Source organism: Gopherus evgoodei, chromosome 4 (assembly GCF_007399415.2).
Source record: "Gopherus evgoodei ecotype Sinaloan lineage chromosome 4, rGopEvg1_v1.p, whole genome shotgun sequence".
NCBI lineage: Eukaryota > Metazoa > Chordata > Testudines > Testudinidae > Gopherus > Gopherus evgoodei.
In genome coordinates, this window is record NC_044325.1 from 64,496,397 (window position 1) to 64,515,694 (window position 19,298).

The 19,298-nt window shown below is 43.2% G+C and overlaps 1 protein-coding gene across 2 annotated transcripts in view; it reads left to right on the forward strand.

Moving 5' to 3' along the window:
- The window catches only part of NUSAP1 (nucleolar and spindle associated protein 1), a 91,709-nt gene that overhangs the window by 47,841 nt on the left and 24,570 nt on the right, over positions 1–19,298 (forward strand). Inside the window, exons 2-4 of one of the 2 annotated variants that reach the window (XM_030559512.1) lie at positions 11,989–12,054; positions 13,756–13,947; positions 18,034–18,208. In XM_030559512.1, coding sequence (XP_030415372.1) covers positions 11,989–12,054; positions 13,756–13,947; positions 18,034–18,208 — 433 coding nt within the window. Of the gene's footprint in view, positions 1–11,988; positions 12,055–13,755; positions 13,948–18,033; positions 18,209–19,298 lie in introns of those variants that run through there. The other variant, XR_004000004.1, reaches the window with a different exon arrangement.

Sequence of the window (19,298 nt, forward strand, 5' to 3'; positions counted from 1 at the left end):
GGCTTTCTAAAAGTCAAAGTACACTATATCCACAGGATTCTCTTTGTCCGCATGTTTGTTGACTCCCCTCAAAGAATTCTTTGCTCTGCTATTTCTGATTCCTCCCACCCCCTACATGTCAATAACTTGCAACACAATGCCAGATGTCTTTCTGGCTATAAAGAAGGTGCTGTCAAAGGCACAATGTAATCTGGAGGGAAGCATTTCTTCCTACCTGTCCACTATTATGTGATAGATAACATCAGGCACATGCAGGGTGTGTTGGTTTTTTGCAGTTGATAGTGACCCCTTGTGGTGGGTGGTAAGCTTATCCAGAAAGCACACATTCTCATCACTAGCTGACTTCCATGGAAAACATCACTGGAGGAACTACAGTGCACAGAACTTGGCAGCTATTGGTGAGCAGCTCAAAGCTGTAGACTAAACCGTAGGTATTGGGAAAAGTTTTCAACTAGCAATAATTGTTAGGTAATAAAGCAAGTCCTCACTCACCTCTCCAACACCCAAGTTCGTGCGGAGTTGGTATTTGGGCACACAATTCTGTCAGAGACCAGACACCAATGCGTTGATCAACGGGCTCACACTAACCCAAAAGCTTTAGAATAAGTGTGGCCCCTTTATTAGGGGTGAGCATCAATATTTATACACAGAAGTAAACAAAGTGATTAATAAAAGATAATGGTCATGCATAATCAATCAAGATTTTACAGGAAAAGCAAGTTTAACAAGTAAATGCATAGAGATAAAGGCTAATGGCTACTTAATAAAGGGGGTGTCATGAGTAGTTTGCAGGTTAGTGCTTTGTTCGATAAAGGGTTCAGAAAGGATTATGCAGAGACGGCCAGTCTGGGTGTGTTTTGGCTCCAAAGTTTACCAAAAGTTTAGACCCAACATTCCTCCATTTGTAGCTTTGAGATAACTATTAATCAAAAAGCTACACCCTATTTTAAGATTTTAAGGGCCGCTTGGCAATTTCAGCCTGGGCCAATTCGAAGAGAGTAAGGCTTTTAGCTGAAGTGGGAAAAGAATAAACTGACTTACATGAGTTTATGAGGGAGGGGACACACTGAATACAGCAACACAGTATTATAAGGACTACTATGGCCCCAACAACACCCACCAAGAGGTTTTTAACCCACCCAAATCCGGGCAGCCAATTCCATAAGGCTCCCCACCAATTATAAGGTGGCTGGCCAGAGGAGTAGTTTTTAGCCATTTTCCTTAGGTGTTTGGTACGTTGAAAAGTGTCAGAGTAGGTGTCATTTACAAAAACACAGCATTCCTCATTTATGAGGGCGCAAGTTTCTCCCTGGGCTGCTAACATTATATTTAAAGCCATTTTGTTTTGCAAAGCTAACTGGCGCAGCTGGGACATTTTCCCGGCCTGATTTTTAAATAGGGTTGCAGTTTCATTGGTCAAAGATTCTAATAGTCCCTGTAGACGGATGATAGCACCCTTCAAGCTAGTGTGACCAGCCCACCGCTGCCAGGACAAACCATTACGGAGATTAATATCTCTGTCAGTTTCACGAATGTTACGAACGTGGGGAAAATGAGGGGGAGTGAGGGAGATCCGAGAAGGCGGTGCTAGCCATGCCAAATAACATGACCCTGCCCAATCAGGGGAGAGAAAATAATAAGCCTTGGGCCCGCACACCCAGTATGTTCCATATAATGCGTTTTGGGTATTCCATTTCTCAAAGTAGGAGGTAACCCACCACCCGTTGTACCACTGTTCCCCTGGTAACGCAGAGGGGTCGTTGTGTGAACTGCAGAGGCACAATTTGGTAGTGTTGTCCTCAAAGGGCAGTGTAGTACTGCTTGAGCAGTTGTAGAAGGCAATTGTGTATTCTTTAACAATTAGTTGGACACCCTCGAGATCTGAGCAGGGCTTTTTAAAAACTGACTCTGAAAACCTGCCCCTCCATGAAAAAGTTGAAAAGGTTGGATCGGGGTGAGGGATCCACATATGGGATAAGTGGGATGCGCAAGGCTTGAAGCCAAGATTTTTACTAAAGGCAGTGCCTTTAAAATATATGTTGCATTTACTTGTTCCCACAAAAGTTGACCCTTTTTTTTTAACAAAACACAGTGATCCTGTTTGATTGGTTACCCTGAGATATTTGTTAATTGGCACTTCTGTTTTGTCCCATGTAAGATTGGGTTGGACTGGATCTTTTATTCTAGTCGGTGGCATCCAAGTCATATTAGCAGTGGTTAGGGGAATGGGTGTGAAGGGGAGTCCCTGTGCTGCATTTACTGGAAATTGAGTACATACCCAGCAATCACTTCTATTTCCTAAAATACGAGTTTTAACCTCGTGGGAATATTTAATAAAAGCATTATCTTCATAAGCAGAAAATAAACTAAAAAAGCATAAAAAACATACAGTTGTCAGAATAAAGGGTCCTCTCATTTTTTCCGAGTTAATTTAAGTCTAATGTCTGAGAGAGGTAAGCTGGTCCACTGGTCGAAGGCAGTGTCCTCAGTGGTGACAAGAGCTGCTGGTCCGTCACTGTGGTCCACTACGGCTGGCTTGACGTGGGAGTGGTGGATCCAAGATTTGCGTCCTTCCAGGAACACTGCAGTCTGGGTTGTCAAAAGAACCTGGTGGGGTCCAGTAAACCTTGGCTGGAGTGTGTCGTCACGAACGAACTTTTTGGCCCAGACGAAGTCCCCTGGTTGGAACGGGTGGATTTGTTCCTCCAGCGGCACGGTCTGGGAAAACTGCGAGGCTTTCCAAAGGGTACGGAGGCGAGCCTGTAGGGAGAGAAACTGACACGCGGTCATATGATCCCCTCCCAATAGTGAAACATCAGCACGTGGTAGCGCCCCGCCTTTGAAAGGGGGGTGTCCATAGAGCAGTTCAAAGGGGGATAATCCCAATGCGCGGGTTGGGCGAGTACGAAGGTGAAACAGGACCAAGGGAAGTACCTGAGGCCACTTTAATCCTGTTTCCTGACAGTATTTAGCCAATGTAAACTTAAGTTCCCTATTCATACGCTCAACTTTCCCGCTAGACTCGGGGTGGTAGGGTGTATGAAAGGAGTGTGAAATGCGCAGTCCTTGTTCTAAACGGCCAAGGACATGACCAGTAAAGTGAGGTCCGCGATCTGAGTTGAGCACAAGAGGGATGCCAAAACGGGGTACAATGTCTCTAAGGAGAATCTTCGCCACTGTGGCAGCAGTACAATTAGCAGTAGGAAAAGCTTCGACCCAGGAAGTCAGAGGGCAAACCAAAACAAGGAGGTGCTTTTTCCCAAAAGCCTTTGGCATATCTGCAAAGTCAATTTGAAGATGTTGAAATGGAGCAGCAGGCGGAGGTCTTCCACCCTTAATTTTGTTAAGAGGCGGAGCAGGTCCATTACGCTGACATGTGCTGCATGCTTTCACTATTGATAGGCAATAGGGTTGAATGCCTGGAGCATACCAAAAGCGAGCGATAGTGTCCACGAGGGCGTGCGTGCCGTAGTGACTCCCTTTATCATGGTGCCAGCGAACTGCCACGGGGTATGTGGAGCGAGGGAGGCAGGCTTGGCCATCTGGCATAAGCCAGGTCCCTTTGACCAGAGTGGCCCCGAGGCTTTCCCATGATTTTAGTTCAGCAGCGGGTACTGGTACGGGGTGCGGTGGAGTAAAGGAGGAGGTTGCAATAGCCAATGTGGGCATGGCTAAAGGTAAGGTGGCAGCCTTCTTGGCGGAGGCGTCAGCCAGGGCATTCCCACGGGTAACGGGGCTGCTATCTTTAGTATGGGCCCGGCAGTGAACTACAGCCAGGACAGAGGGTTTTTGGAGGGCGTCCAAAAGCTTGTGGATGAGGGGGAGGTGCTGAATGGGTTTACCGGCAGCTGTCTGGAAACCTCGAAACTTCCAGAGGTGGATATGACAATGCACAACTCCAAAAGCATATTTGCTATCAGTAAAAATGGTAACGGTTTTACCAGCGGCCAACTGGCAAGCTCGGGCCAGGGCATAGAGTTCAGCGGCTTGGGCTCCCCAGTTGCCTGGCAGTGAGGCGGCCTCTTGAATGTCCCATTCAGAGGTGACAGCATAACCAGTGAAACGCTTGCCATCAACATAGAAGGAGCTTCCGTCCGAGAAGAGGATGCAATCGGGATTGTCCAGTGGCACGTCAAACAGGTTGTCCCTTATCCGTAAGATGCTGGAAACTACTTCCACACAGTCGTGCTGATCCTGGAGGACTGGCAGGTCAGGAAGCAAGGTAGCTGGATTAAGGAGTCCACACCTTTCAAAAATTAGGTTAGTGTCTTCTAAGAGTTCGGCCTCTAGCTGTTGCTGACGATGGGCCGAAAAGACTTGGGTTGTGCCCCTACGCAGAAGGGCTGACAAGGCATGAGAGGTCCAAACCGTGGTAAAATGACCCAGGGTTAGGCTCTTTGCCTTTGTGATCAGCAGGGCAGCTGCTGCCAGAGTCCGGGTGCAGGATTGGGGTTCCCTGAGCGACAGGGTCGATTTGCTGAGAGTAAAAAGCAAGCGGGAAATGGTGGGGCCCGCTCAGCTGGGTAAGGACACCACTAGCAATTCCGCCCCTTTCGTGGACAAAAAGGTGAAAGGGTTTGCTGTAATTGGGGGGGCGGAGAGACATGGAGGAGGCCACACTGTCCTTGAGTAACTGAAAGGCTTGAATAGTGTCCGGGGACCACTGCAAAGGGTCAGGAGCAAGGTTAGCAGTGAGTCGGTGGAGCGGTTTGCTTAACTCCCCGCAGGACGGCAACCAGGGGCGACAGAAGCCAATTAATCCTAAGAAACCTCGAAGTTGTTTCTTGGTGTTCGGTAGAGGGCAGTTTTGAATAGTCTTTATGCGGGCTGGGTCCATCTGTCTTCCCTCTGGGGTTAACAGGAAGCCCAGATATCGGACCTTCTGTGAGACCCACTGAATCTTTTTAGGGTCTACCTTGTGGCCTCTGGTGTGTAGGTATAATAAAAGTGCCTTACCATCGATGCGGAGGGCAGCTTCTTCGCGATTACCTAATAGGATGTCATCTACGTATAGGACCAATGTGGATCCCTGCGGACTGGTGAAACCTTCCAAGTCGTGGCGGAGGCACTGGCTGAAAATCGTGGGGCTGTCTCTGTAGCCTTGAGGAAGTCGTTGCCAGACATAACTTTGTCCCTCCCAGGTGAAACCAAAGAGATACTGAGAGTCTGGGTGCACAGGAATGCTGAAAAAAGCTGATTTTAAGTCAATAACAGTGAACCACTCAGCATCCCAGGGGATTTGGCTGATGATAGTAGCTGGGTCAGGGACTACTGCATGAAGAGGGACCACATACTGATTAACAACTCGTAGATCCTGTACAAAGCGCCAACGAACAGGATCTCCGTCCTTTTTAGGAGGCTTTTTGACAGGCAGTATAGGGGTGTTACAGGGAGTGCGCTGAGGGCGGACTAGCTTTTGTGCAATGAATCCCTCGATAATGGGGCGGATGCCCTCCCGGGCTTCCAGCGACAGGGGGTATTGAGGGACTGACGGGGGGGTTAAGGAAGGCTTTACCTGAATCCTTACGGGCTCTGCCGAAAGGAGCAGGCCAACATCAGTGTCAGAAATTCCCCAGAGGGTTGAAGGCAAGTCAGTGAGGTCAGGGGAGAGAGAGAGGGGTGTTTCCCAATTACCCTGAGTAGGGGCCGAATCTCCTAACACTGTCATCAATAATCCTACCCCTTCAGGAGTGCAGGTTAAAGTAGCCTCAAGCTTACAGAGTAAATCCCGGCCCATCAAAGGGATCGGACAAGCTGGGGAAAAAAGAAAACGGTGAGGAAAACATTTATCAGCATAAACAACATTCAAAGGCAAAGTGAGTTCCAGAGACTGTGGGTTGCCCTCCACCCCAGTCGCAGTTTTAACCTCAGAGGATAGCCAGGGAGAGGGGGCATGATTTAAAAGAGAGAAAGTAGCCCCAGTATCAATGAGGAAAGAGACAGGCAGTCCCTGGACTGAAAGGGTTAAACGAGGCTCTTTGCTGGGAGGGGAGAAAGTGAGAAAGGAGCTGGCTAAAGACATTAAGGAAATAAGACCATCACATTGTTTGCCTTCGCCCCCGGGGTACCGTCATTGAGGAGGCTGTGTTTGCTGCAGCTGCTGCTGTTTCCCGTAGTTGATCCAGGCCTGGGGAATTGGCTGAGCTGTTGGTGCAGGGGTGTATTCCTCACTTGTGTAAGCATCTGCGGATGCAACCAGACCCTCTGGGCGTCCCCAGGGGCATTCACGTTTAAAGTGACCGGGCTGTCCGCACTGAAAACAATTTCCTGATGGCTGGGGTCGCCAGGACCCTCTTCCTCGGGCACCCTGGAATCCCCTGCCACGGCCACGGCCTTTGCCTCGAACACCACCGTGAAAAGCTAAAGCCATCAGCTTATATTCTTCCTTTTTCTCTTTCTTTTTACTACTTTCCCTTTCTTTCTCCCAGGCAAAATCAGCTACGTCCAACACTGAAGTGACTGACTCACCTCCCCAACCAGGGCGAAACTTTAAGAAGTAATCCCTTACAGGGGGCACCGACTGATTCACAAAAAATGAAATAAGAGTAGGGTGGTCTGCTTCTCTCTCAGGATCCATCTGAGTGAACATTCAGGCCCCCTCCAATAGCCTCGACCAGAACTTTCTGGGCGGCTCATCAGATTCCTGCCGAATCTGCATGAACTTAGCCTGATTAGGCGAGCGGCGAGCCATTTCCTTGAGTCTCTCTAACAATCGCTCTCGATCTGTTCGCAGCTGAGTCAGCCTTAGCTGAGTCCAGTCTAGGGGATTCCAGCTAGCGGCCAGATCCCGCCTATCCATCCAAGTAAGATTAACTGCATTGCTATCTCCCCATGTCCTTTCTGCCATCCACAATCTACTACGTTCCTCTCCGGTCAAAACTCTACTTAACAACTGATCCACATCCGTATAAGTAGGATTATAACTTAAAAACAATCTTTCTAGAAGTTCTATGATCTTTCGGGGATTTTCCCCAAAAGACCCTGACAACTGTCCCCACTCTTTCAAATCCCATTCTAGCCATCCTTTATATTCCACAATACTAGCATGTTGCAATCGTCCATCATTGCCCATATAAGGTTGATCGTGCACCTGTAAAGGCATCTCTCTAACTATACTTTCCTCAGGGGGGGGGCATGCACCCTGCCGTACCTGCTTGGACATAAGCCTAGTAACTACTCCTCCCGAGGTTTGCCCCTCCATTTCCTCCTCATCCTTCTGCACAAATTCCAATCTGGTATCCTGCAGATTCCCCTCTGCTACAAGGAGAGAGTCCCCCTGCGGAGGAATAGGGGCAGGTGCAGAGGGGACCAGCTGACGAGTCAAAACACGCCGTGGTCTACACCCTTCATCGAAATAACCTGGAGGGGGTTCACTCTCGGGAGAGTACCTGACTGCCATAATTTTTAAAGATTTCCACAGCTCTGCTGCTGTGTCCCAACAAAACCAGTAACATAACTGTCCCGGATGGTCTTTTTCGATCTGGCTCTTTACTCCTCTTAAGGCAGCCTGTTCGAAAGAGCCATACAAAGGCCACCTCATCTCCGGGTCGGCCAATACCGCGGTATACCCAGTCCAATTCCTTACACATAGTGTGTACAATTTCTTCCTAGACATTCCTGTCTGTACTGGGAGTTTCCCTTCATTCCATAACTTATTTACAATCCCCAACGGACTCTCAAGAGGCACGCTAGTCCCTTGACCCATGGTGTCTGACAGGAGCCCTCCAACTGGCGTTTACCCTGCTGTCCAATACACGACCCCTCAATATTGAATTGGCTGGGAGAAATCTCCTGTGGCGCCTTGCCAATTCATATATGAGTGGTCTGACCACTGGACAGAGGTACCGCACCAGAAGGAATCCCGGACAAGCCCCCAAATTGTTAGGTAATAAAGCAAGTCCTCACTCACCTCTCCAACACCCAAGTTCGTGCGGAGTTGGTATTTGGGCACACAATTCTGTCAGAGACCAGACACCAATGCGTTGATCAACGGGCTCACACTAACCCAAAAGCTTTAGAATAAGTGTGGCCCCTTTATTAGGGGTGAGCATCAATATTTATACACAGAAGTAAACAAAGTGATTAATAAAAGATAATGGTCATGCATAATCAATCAAGATTTTACAGGAAAAGCAAGTTTAACAAGTAAATGCATGGAGATAAAGGCTAATGGCTACTTAATAAAGGGGGTGTCATGAGTAGTTTGCAGGTCAGTGCTTTGTTCGATAAAGGGTTCAGAAAGGATTATGCAGAGACGGCCAGTCTGGGTGTGTTTTGGCTCCAAAGTTCACCAAAAGTTTAGACCCAACATAATCACACCTCAGATTAACTAATGCTTCCCCTAAAGACACAAGGAGAGAGGATGTGGACCATCATGGTTACGGGGCTAGCTGCACCTCTGTCCTCTTTTTGGCCTCTCAGAGTGCATCATCTTAGCTTAGGTATCAGGTCTTTACGTATCCAATTTCACAATTCTTCTACTTTTAAGTGGGACCTAGGCTATGATACTCCACATATCCAGCATGTATTATCATGCTTCTTCAATTGAATTCAGTCATCTGCTGCTTTCCTTTCAGGAGTCTGTGATCAGTGGAATATAGTGACCTAAACACCCGTCTTAAAGCAAAAGTAGTATTTACTACTAGGAACAAAGCATTAAAGAAAAAGAGGATTCTGAAACAACAGTGTACACACACATCTATCTTACCTAGAGTCCACTCCAGTCACTGCCCCTGTCTTGTGGTCTGGATCCTCTATCACCTCATCCTCAGAGCTGTGACAACATGGTCCCTCTGTCCAGTTCCTGAAACCCTGGTGACTCCTGGACTCCCCTAAACAAAGCCTCTCCCAGAACTCCACCCAAAAGAGTGAGCTTTCTAGTTTCCTTCTTCAAGGGGCCACATTGTAATTGGAGAATATAGCACAGAGATGCTTTGCACAGAATTATACCACATTATTTCTTGTTACCTAAGCACATGAGGAATGCACAGAACTATACACAAGCAAACTCTACATGCATTTCACTGCCTCCATTTCCTTACTACTCCAGGGTATTCTGAGGGCTGGGGTGAGAGGCCATTGTGCCCATCTGGAGTCTTTCTTTCTGCTCCAGTGCATAGCCTGATATACATTGACACAGGAGCTCTCTATGATAACAGTTGTAAAGCTACCAGGAGTCTTAACAGAGTTAAAAACCTGAGGATTGAGCAGTTGGGTCCCTTCACAGCAACTTGGTGAGTTGCCAGCAGGGAGAGCCCAATCAGATCTGTGACAATAACCCATCCCCAAAGTTAAATACAATATACATCAGTTCTTAAATTGTAATCCATGGAGGCTGCATTGTTCTCATGATGCTGATTTGCCTTGTTTTCATTTACTAAGTTGCATTAAAAGAAATAAACAAAATTAATATTTTCCTAATATTACTTTCCTATGCACTAAGTGCTATAGGTGCCTCACGGATATTATGGTGACTGCACATGAGAGAGGAAATGATCCATTAGACCATTTGTGTATCAAAATCTATATTTGTACAGTAATCAAGTTTGAGAACCTTTGCGGTATTTCATTTTGCAACTATTATTTTAGATAAAGAAAAAGTGGGAGAAGGTATTGAGGAAGGGAAAGCTTGGTCAGAATGCTACCCAGGAAGACATTGGAGTAAACTGCCTTTTGTGACCAGAAAGAGGCCAGAAGCTTGCTTCAGTTTTTCATGGCAATAAACCAAGCAAGTTTCACTCTTGACTATTTATTTAAATTAAATTGTTGTCATATCAGGCTTGTACGTAAAATTGTCCTGTTCTAAAATCACTGAATTGTTGCTGTTTTGAGAGAGCACGTCTGTACAAGATTTTAAACAGGTACTTTAATTTCCTGTTTCCAGAAACCTAGTGTGTGTAGCCAGTTCTTGTTTTTATCTCTGGGCTGAGCACATCTTCAAGCTAACTTCTTTGCAGTATTATCTGTTGCAAACTTAAAAAAAGTTGCCTTATCTGTAAGGTTTAACACAATGGAAAAAACACAGCATTTTTGTCTGTCAAGATAGAGCCTAAGATTACAAAGTGGGTGGTATGGAAGAAGTATAAGTGTTTAAAATGTAACTGGTAGTGCATTTCAACAGCCTTAATTTTATCAACTTTTTACATTCTGAGAAACTTGCACTGACTTCTGGCACCTTTGCTAGAATAAATGGCTTCACAACTACTTTAAACATGGTGTTGGACTGAAAATAGTCACTCCTTTCAAAAATCTCTCAAACTTTTTTCCAAAGCTGTCTCTTTACTTTGGAATCTCCTAAAAACTTCAAACTCAGTTTAATATCTTGGAAAGCTTCTACCAATCACTTGATTGTCTCATTATACAACCAATAAGGAATAGAGAATAAGCTGTTCCTATAATGTGTTTGGAACTAATGTTGTTTTTTAAAATGCTAAACTAGCTGTGTATTTAGAGCAAAAAAGAAGTCATGCCAAATCAAAGTTGAATTTGATCCTTTCATCTCCAACTGGAATGAGCACCCTTGACTTTGAAAAAAAAAAGATATATGTATGAAATCTGCAAAGGCTTTTAAAAGGCTACAGGATATACTATTCATGGCTTCTGTTTTCAAGTTGCTTATAGTTTTCTTTGAGCCATAATGTCTTCAAATTTGTGTTGGACTGAGACTTCACCAGCCAAGTTGCCTAAAATAAAATTGAATAATTTGAGTTAGGGTTAATTAAACTAATTTTCAGAGGTTAAAACAAATGAAATAAAATTATTATGGAAGTACTAATGTTCTCATTTACAGTGCTGCAAAAGTGGCACATTGCCATATTTTTCAGATTTAGAACTATATAAATCAATGATTGATCCTTAACATTCATTCAGTAAGAACTTTTACATAAGGGAGGAGATAAACTTTGGTATTATGCTGATTGTTCCCATTTAGGTCATTGGAAAATTGCCATTAAGCAGCTTAAAAATTCCATTATGCAATTTTTTTGTATTGAGTGTTTTCCCTATTGGCATTATTTACTTAGGAAAGTATGATCTGCATGTGAGCATGGCTCAAAGTAAGTGATGCTGTTGCAGAAATTAGATACAAGTTTTAACTGGGTTATGTTTAACTAGATGAGTCAAAATACTGGCTTCTCTGGAAAACGGATGGATTGTAAGATCTCTGGTCAGGAAAATCTACATCTCTGCTCCAATGAAGCAAGTGAGCTATTCAGCAAAGTACTTAAACAGCTCTTAAGTCCCATTGATTTTAATGAGACTCAAGTACCTTCTTAAAATTAGGCTATGTCTACATTAAACGCCACTGGCAACAGTGTGTAGTGTACATTTAGCTACATGCTGCAGTGAAATGCCCTGGCAGAGGGGAGACAGCAAGAAAAGGCTTCAGCAGTTCCTTGCCACTGGAACCTGTCAATGCAGCAAGGAAAAGTTCTGGCAGGGGGAAGGAAGCAGGAAAAGTCTGTCTTTCCCTGCTGCCTCCCTCCTGCCAGAGCCTTTTATAGTTTCCATAATGTTTTCCTGTGGCAAGGAAGAGCTGTAGCAGCAGGGAGCTGGCAGAGATTTCCTCACCACATCCCCGTGGTGGGAGTCTTTTCCTGCAGAGGGAAAAGGTTCCAGCAGCAGGACACTGCACTGATAAAAACAGCAGTGTAGACGGGGAGGTACAGCTTTGGGCCAGCAGGGTGTAGGCTGGTACGTGCAGAGAGACCCACCTCCCCCGAGATGTCTTTTACTCTGCTTGCCTAAGCCATACTTCACCAGCTACACTGCTTATTTATACTTGTGCTGGGGAGCTGGGCAGGTAGGTACTCTACATGTTGCCAAAAGACATACCCTTAAACATGTGTTTTGCTGAATAGAAATGGACTTATGCAGATGCTTAAGTGCTTTGCTGAATTGGTTGATATACAGGGTTGGTATATGCAACATTTTATGTAATGGACTAGTGTCTTCTTTGGGTCACATTTTATACTCTTGACTCCTCTGCAGGCAGACAAATTGCTGAAAACTCTGAAGCAGCACTTTCATGAGCCAAAACAAGAAAATGGAAGTAAGGTAAGAACAGATGTCTGCTGACTTCTTATAATCTTATGAAAGACAATATGCAGAACCATTCTTTCTAAGAAAGTTGCTCCTATTTTGATAATTGCAGTGCATTGCGTTTAATGAAAAGTGCTTCTCATGTAGTGCACATGGTAATATAAATTGAAATTTTTACTTAATCAGTGCATCGTGCTTAATGTGTTCACCCACTGCTGGAAATTGACATTTTTGGTATTCAGTTTAGAAATGGTTCCATATATGACCAGGCCAGCATCCATCCTAGTAATGGAATTCTGACAAAACAATTTGGAGTTAAAACTTGTGCTCCAGTACCTACACAGATTTATCTTTAGTATGAACTAAAATGTTGTTAAATGGAAACTGATATGCTAATGTTCTAATTTGCTCTGATCTGTTCAGCTCCAGACATGAGCAATGGGAAATGTACAAAATTCTCCATTGTGTCCTTTGAGAGAAGATCATCTTCACGAGCTGAACCAAGCCTAATGACAACCTAGATCTCAATATTTTAAATACTAGCTGTGAAGGTTTGAACCCACCTCCAGGGAACACCTGTGCTGCTTCTGCAAATAATGCTTTCCCAGGATAGCCTACAAACAGGGAATGCTATGCCAGATCAGTAGTCCATAGAATCTATCCTCTCTGATAGTGGTCAATACCTGAAGCTTCGGAGGAAGGTATAAGAAACCCCATAAAGACAATTATTATATGGAATAAACCAGCTTGTATGGGAAGCCTTTTGCTAAACCTAGGCAGTTGGGATGGGAGGGAGTGTCCCTTCCTTTTTTTGTTTGTTTATCCTATCTATCTTTTATATTCTCTAACTGGAAGTTCTCACCTCTATGAATGTCTAATCCTATTTTGTCTAGCCATTTTGTGCCTACTACACTTACAAGTTACTCCTCAGGATGCTATAACCAAAGGACATACCAGACAGAAAGTTTTAGTTGTTTTTTTATCCTCATATATTGTTACACTGTATGTATTTTAAAAAAACACAACAAAAACAACCTTCCTCTTTTATTTAGATGTGTTGCCTTTCAGTTTCATTAAATGTCCCCTTGTTTTTATGTTATAAAACAAGGTAAATCAGAAGCTTTTTTTCTCTGTCATTATGTATTGCATATACTTCTATTGTGGCCCTTTTTGTGAAACCATTAAGAACTGATATGATCCTTGTCAGATTCACTCTTCTTCGCTGAGTCCTTGAACTGTGGTGTATGCAGTAGCAACAGCACAGGTATGCTTTCCCATTGCTAGGGATCAGAGGAGCCCTGTAGGAGGACCACAGATGACATGATCTTTTGCAGGATTTTAAAAAGATCTATGAGATCTTAGAAACTTGGAGAGCCCCAGGATTCTCCCAGTCACATGTCAAATGCGAAATGCTGCATGTGTTAAATACCTTGATGGAATGCTATGCATTCAATAAAAATTAAATGAAAGGATTTCAGATGGAATGCTAACAAACTGCCCTCAAAAACCTAACTTCACTATTTGAGGAAAAAGCTGGCATCAGCACACTGATTGTGATGCCAGTGAACAGTGAGAGAGCCAACAGGATTTTTTGTGAACAGTGGGTGTGATGTATCTGTGTTCCTTTAATAACTTGTGAAGCTTTCTCGTTAGTGCATCTGGCATGAATATGCACATGTAAAGATGTTAGACAGTGGTTCCATTTCTCTTATACAGGACTTTGGAAGGAGCGCGTCCTCCTCCACAGACACAGAGCAGCTCAGCAGTCCAGAGCAGGTCAAACCTATTCCAGTGTCCTTTGTCACAAAAAGGCGTGGGAAAGGGAGGAAGGTAGCAACTGCAAAGATGGCCTCCAAGGAGGAAATAAATACTAATGAAGAAGACATGGCACTTCCTGTTGAGAAAGAGGTAACTCAAGTTTTTCAGGTTTTATTCCTTTATTAAGAGAAATGCAAGTTAAATAAACCTTTGGTCTATTCTGCCACCACTTGGCAGGAAATGCTTGCTTTCAGTAGGAAAACCCAGTAATATTAAGGAGTACACCTCTACCTGGATATAACACAACCCGATATAACACGAATTCGGATATAATCCGGTACAGCAATGCTGGGGAAAGTGTGGGGCTGCACACTCTGGTGGATCCAAGCAAGTTCAATATAACGTGGTAAGATGTTTTGGCTCCCAAGGAGAGCGTTATATCGAGGTAGAGGTGTACTTGTGGCACGTTAAGAGACTAACAAATTTATTTGAGCATACGCTTTCGTGAGCTACAGTCCACTTCATCGGATGCATAGAATGGAACATATAGTAAGGAGATATATATAGATATAAATATATATTATACACACACACACATACAGAGAACATGAAAAGGTGGGATTTGTTAGTATCTAAGGTGCCACAAGTACTCCTGTTCTTTTTGTGGATACAGACTAACACAGCTGCTACTCTGAGACCAATAATGTTGTTGATTTGTATTTTGGTACCCTACTTTTCTGAAACTTGTGTCAACTGCTAGCTGCGATCAACTATTCCTGTTGTTTAAGCTTATTATCAACTTCAGATCACCTGTAATCTGCATGGGTCTTTCCCAGAGTCATTAATTTGACTTTTAAGTGCTCAAATACCACAGTGGGTACAGTTTAAGCACCTCATTAGAGATTAAGTCCCAGGACACTATAATCATGTTTCACTCTGTTTTCAGGCTAAATACACTCAACTCTTGAAATTAATTCTTAATTTTTCTTAATAGACATTCTGATCACCAGATGAGTCAAGCAGCCATCTTTCCATTTTTTTTCAAGCATTGAAATATCCTCTTCCTTTCTGTACTCTATATGACACCATATTCTAAGCATGGCTTTTCGATTGCTTTATAGAATAAAGCCACAATATCTCTCTATATAATCATAAACAAGACAGAATTATACTTTGTGCTTGACTTGCCTTTGAAGGCATTCTTTTAGTTAGTAATGGAATAGGGCAAACTCTTCAATTTTCTCATATAGTTTAAACTTGCTGAAACTGTCTTAAATTTGAAGAAACATTTTTTAGACTTATTTTCTTGTTCTTCATAACTGCAGGTTTCTTCAGCAGAGGTTGACGAAGCTTGTTCTTTAGAGAATTCTGAATATGAACTGCCCTCTTTTAAAATGGCCACCACCTTTCGTCCCCATTGTCCCTAGTGGGATTAAAACCAAGATGCCCTCAAAGAAAGACGATGATCCCCCTTTTGTCAATTTTTTAAATTATTTATAACTTTTGAAATGTCATTGTTGAGGAAACAGCCAATTTTCTGCTTGTATTTGTGCCGTCTGAAGCACAGCTGTACACAGTATTCCAGGTGCAATTGCACTAAGGCTGCAGAGACATCACTATTTCTTAACTTGTCTTGCAGCTGTTGAATTTCTCCTCCTCCACCTTGCCCCCCTTACTCTGGCAGAATGACAACAAATGACAATCAAGAATTTTTCCTCTCATCTGTTATCTTTGTTAAAATATTTTCCTTCATGTTTGTGCTCTTCAGATAAATAAGAGTTTCTGTGTTCTCCTCTCCCACATCTGTGTATTGTGACATTCTTGCGTATTCCAACAAAAGGGTGGAACTCTGTGCTGTACCTAATACATCCAGCAGCACTGGTGTCAAGCATGTTCATCATCCAACCAATCAGTTTGCATTAAATTCCATGCTTCTATGATACTCTTTATCTCTGCTGGCTAGCTTTGATGAAAAGGGAGTTCTAGCAAGATGGAGAACTTTGCTTGTCCTACCTTGTTTATAAGCAGTCCATCTAATTAAAATAACATGGTAAAAATCTTTTCCTAGTGTTCCTGGAACATAATGTAATTGCTGAGATAACTAGATGATCTCATCTTTAGCCTAAGCTTAAAGAGCATTGGTCAGTTTGGAAAAATAGAATAAAGGACGTTTTCAGTTTAAGTCACGCCGTTCTCTGAAATATTAACTAGTATATACAAGCAACACCTAAGATGACCAGAACTGAAATAAAAACTTTCTTCAGTTGGTTTGCTTTTGCATTTAACAGCATTTGGTGTATGGAATGTTTCACTTTCCCTTGTATAGACTGTAGATCTCCCTTTGTGCAGGACTTTCTCTCTAGGTTGGAATGTGAGACTTTTGGTTTATTAAAAAAAAATAAAAGTGAGGGGAGAAAATGTGCAGAAGGAGAATGGTTTGGTTTTTGTTTTGTTTGAAAGGTGCCAAATGGGTATAGCATATTAGGCTAGGTCTTAAACGAAAAGCTTTTTTGCTGGTATAGCTGGGACAGATGTGAGACCTTGGAAACATGAAAGACTGTTTTTTGGAGATTTTAATGCAAATTTCCAGTGCTGACGATGCAGATACCCAGCCCTTGGAAGCTTCTCCCCATAGGAGAAGTAAAATTAACTGATTTTACCTGGTTTAGGAGGCTGAGAGACAAAGGCCAAAAATATGTAGAGTCAGCCTGATCTGACTCATGGAGAGAGTCACTCTGGAACAGAGAACTAACAAACTTATGGACCTACCAGGATCTCATGTAGATGATCGGTCATATCTGCGTAAGCTTAGTATGCATATAGATAGATAGATTTTTTTTTTTTCCTCTGTAATGTTTTTGACTTAAATAAACGTACTGTACTTTGCGAAAGCTGGTTGGTCACTGACTCTCATTGTTCCTGAGAGAGCAGAACTGCAAGTGTTAAACTAAAGTCAGAGCTGCTGGGACAAGCACAGTGAATTGCAAGGGGACTGCATCCCTAAAACTCTGATCTGGAGGGAGAAGAACATGGAGGTTCCCAGCCTGACACCTAAGGGGATGCTGTCATAAACAGATAGTTACAGGTTAATGCCTCTTTTACCTGTAAAGGGTTAAGAAGCTCAGTAAAGCTGGCTGACACCTGACCAGAGGAGCAATAAGGGGACAAGATACTTTCAAATTTTGGTGGGGGCAAGTCTTTTGTTTGTGCTCTTTGTTTTGGGGGTTGTTTGCTCTTGGGACTAAGAGGGACTGGAGGTCAATCCAGGCCCTCCACATTTTTCTGAATGTCTCTCATGTTTCAAACTTGTAAGTAACAGCCAAGCAAGGCGTGTTAGTCTTATTTTTGTTTTCTCAACTTGTAAATGTTCCTTTTCGCTGAGAGGATTTTACCTCTGTTTGCTGTAACTTTGAACCTAAGGCTAGAGAGGGTTCCTCTGGGCTATATGAATCTGATTACCCTGTAAAGTATTTTCCATCCTGATTTTACATAGATGATTTTTACCTTTCTTTCTTTAATTAAAAGCTTTCTTTTTAAGAACCTGATTGATTTTTTCCTTGTTTTAAGATCCAAGGGGATTAGATCTGGATGCACCAGGAATTGGTGGGGGAAAGGAAGAGGGAATGGTTAAATTCTCCTTGTGTTAAGATCCAAGGGGTTGAATCGGTGTTCACGAGGAACTTGGTGAAAAAGCCTCTCAAGGCTGCCCAGGGAGAGGAAGGTTTTGGGGGTCAGGACATGTTCCAGACACTGAAATTTTTGGATGGTGGCAGTGTTACCAGATCTAAGCTAGCAATTAAGCTTAAAGTGTCCATGCAGGTCCCCACATCTGTACCCTAAAGTTCAGAGTCGGGGAGGAACCTTGACAGATGCTATTGAGGAAACCACAAAGGGGGCAGGTGTGCAGTTAAACCCAGAACTGTGACAATAGCAATGTCAGTGGGGGGGTGTTGTTTTGTTTATAAGGGGTAAGAGATTGCAACACACATACCAGCAAAACCCCTGGTGTACATGTAGGTATAGTGGCAACAAAGTGACTGACAGTCGGCTTATTTTGCTTGCCAAATATAAGCCATCAGAAAAATCACTTATTTGCTGGTATAAATTGTGTCTATACTACTATGGTTTGATGGTATAGCTATACCAGCAAACCTTTTCTAGTGTAGAACTTGTCCTAAAGAACAGGCAGAACATCACTGGAAAAAAAGACCTAACCGAAACATCTTTGAACTCCAGAATTATTCAGATATGACAGAAAAAGTACCCCAGGATGGACACAGCAAGAGACTGAAAAGACGCCAAAATGAGGAACCTGTAGCTAAGAACAAAGCTCCTGTGAACCCAGCGATGCATCCCATGCAGAGCCAGCAAAGGGAGAAGATCGTTTCTGCTAAACGAAATGGAGCTGAAAGTAAGGGGAAACTGCAAGTAGTTCTTAGTTTGGTTACTTACAGTACTTCAAACAGGAATTTTGATTTATATACTAAGTCTGTAAAAATATAGTGGAATGTCCTGGTGGTCTAATAGGCCACCTCGTTGGCCCATGACAGATCATTTGTTTGAGAAACACCTTTCACTTAAAGGTGATATGTGAAGAAACTTTTAAAATTGGACTTGTGCACTTGTTTTCTTTATGAATTTTAAAGAAGGCTTGAAAGTTGGGAGAGGGTGGGGATTCTGCTTGGGTTTTTTCCTTGGGAATGTCAAGTCTGGTCTTCCATAGTTTTGGTGAAGAACTTCTTAGGGATCCGAACATGCCCTTACTTAAATAAACCAGTGTATCAAATCTTTAGCAAAGGTCCATTTCCCAAACATTACTTCTTGGAGAACTAGTAAAATAACCTTCACGAGCTTAAAGCGAGTGAAAGGTGAGCAGTTGAGAATGGAAAGGATTTTGGGTCAGGCTGTTCAAAACTTTTTTTGTTAACTATTTAAATCCAGTTACCATAGCTGGTAGGGTTAGGGTAGACAAGACCTGAATTTCTTATGTGAAAAGCAAGCTGAATATTTAAAAAAAAAAAAAACCTTTCAGGCCTGCTTTATATATTGTTTAGAAGAAGAAGATGAAGATAGGGTGCACAATCTCAACTCTTTTCCTTTGCAGGTCACCTTTAAATTTAGTGCCTCTTGGATTATCATAAATGTGGCACTCTCTTCCTGAGGAAAGAGGTGGGGAAGAGTACTTCATGTGTTGTACTTCATTGGCCTCTGCTTGCAGATGACTCAACTTTCCCAGATGTGTAGTTAGTATAAATTTATACTCAGGCTAGAAAAAAATTTATTGTTGGGCAACTTAGACAGCAAAAAAACATGTCCAGGCAAGTGAAACTTCATCATTACCTGCCTGCTGTGTTTGATGTGATGCTGAAAATCAGAACTGGTGTCTTCCTCACTTGTGTGTGTGGCCGTGGTCATGAGCAGGTTTCAGGAGATCTGCCAAAATAAACCACAGAGCAGGACCAGCGATAAACTCGCTGGGCCCCAGGACAGAAAGCCTGAGC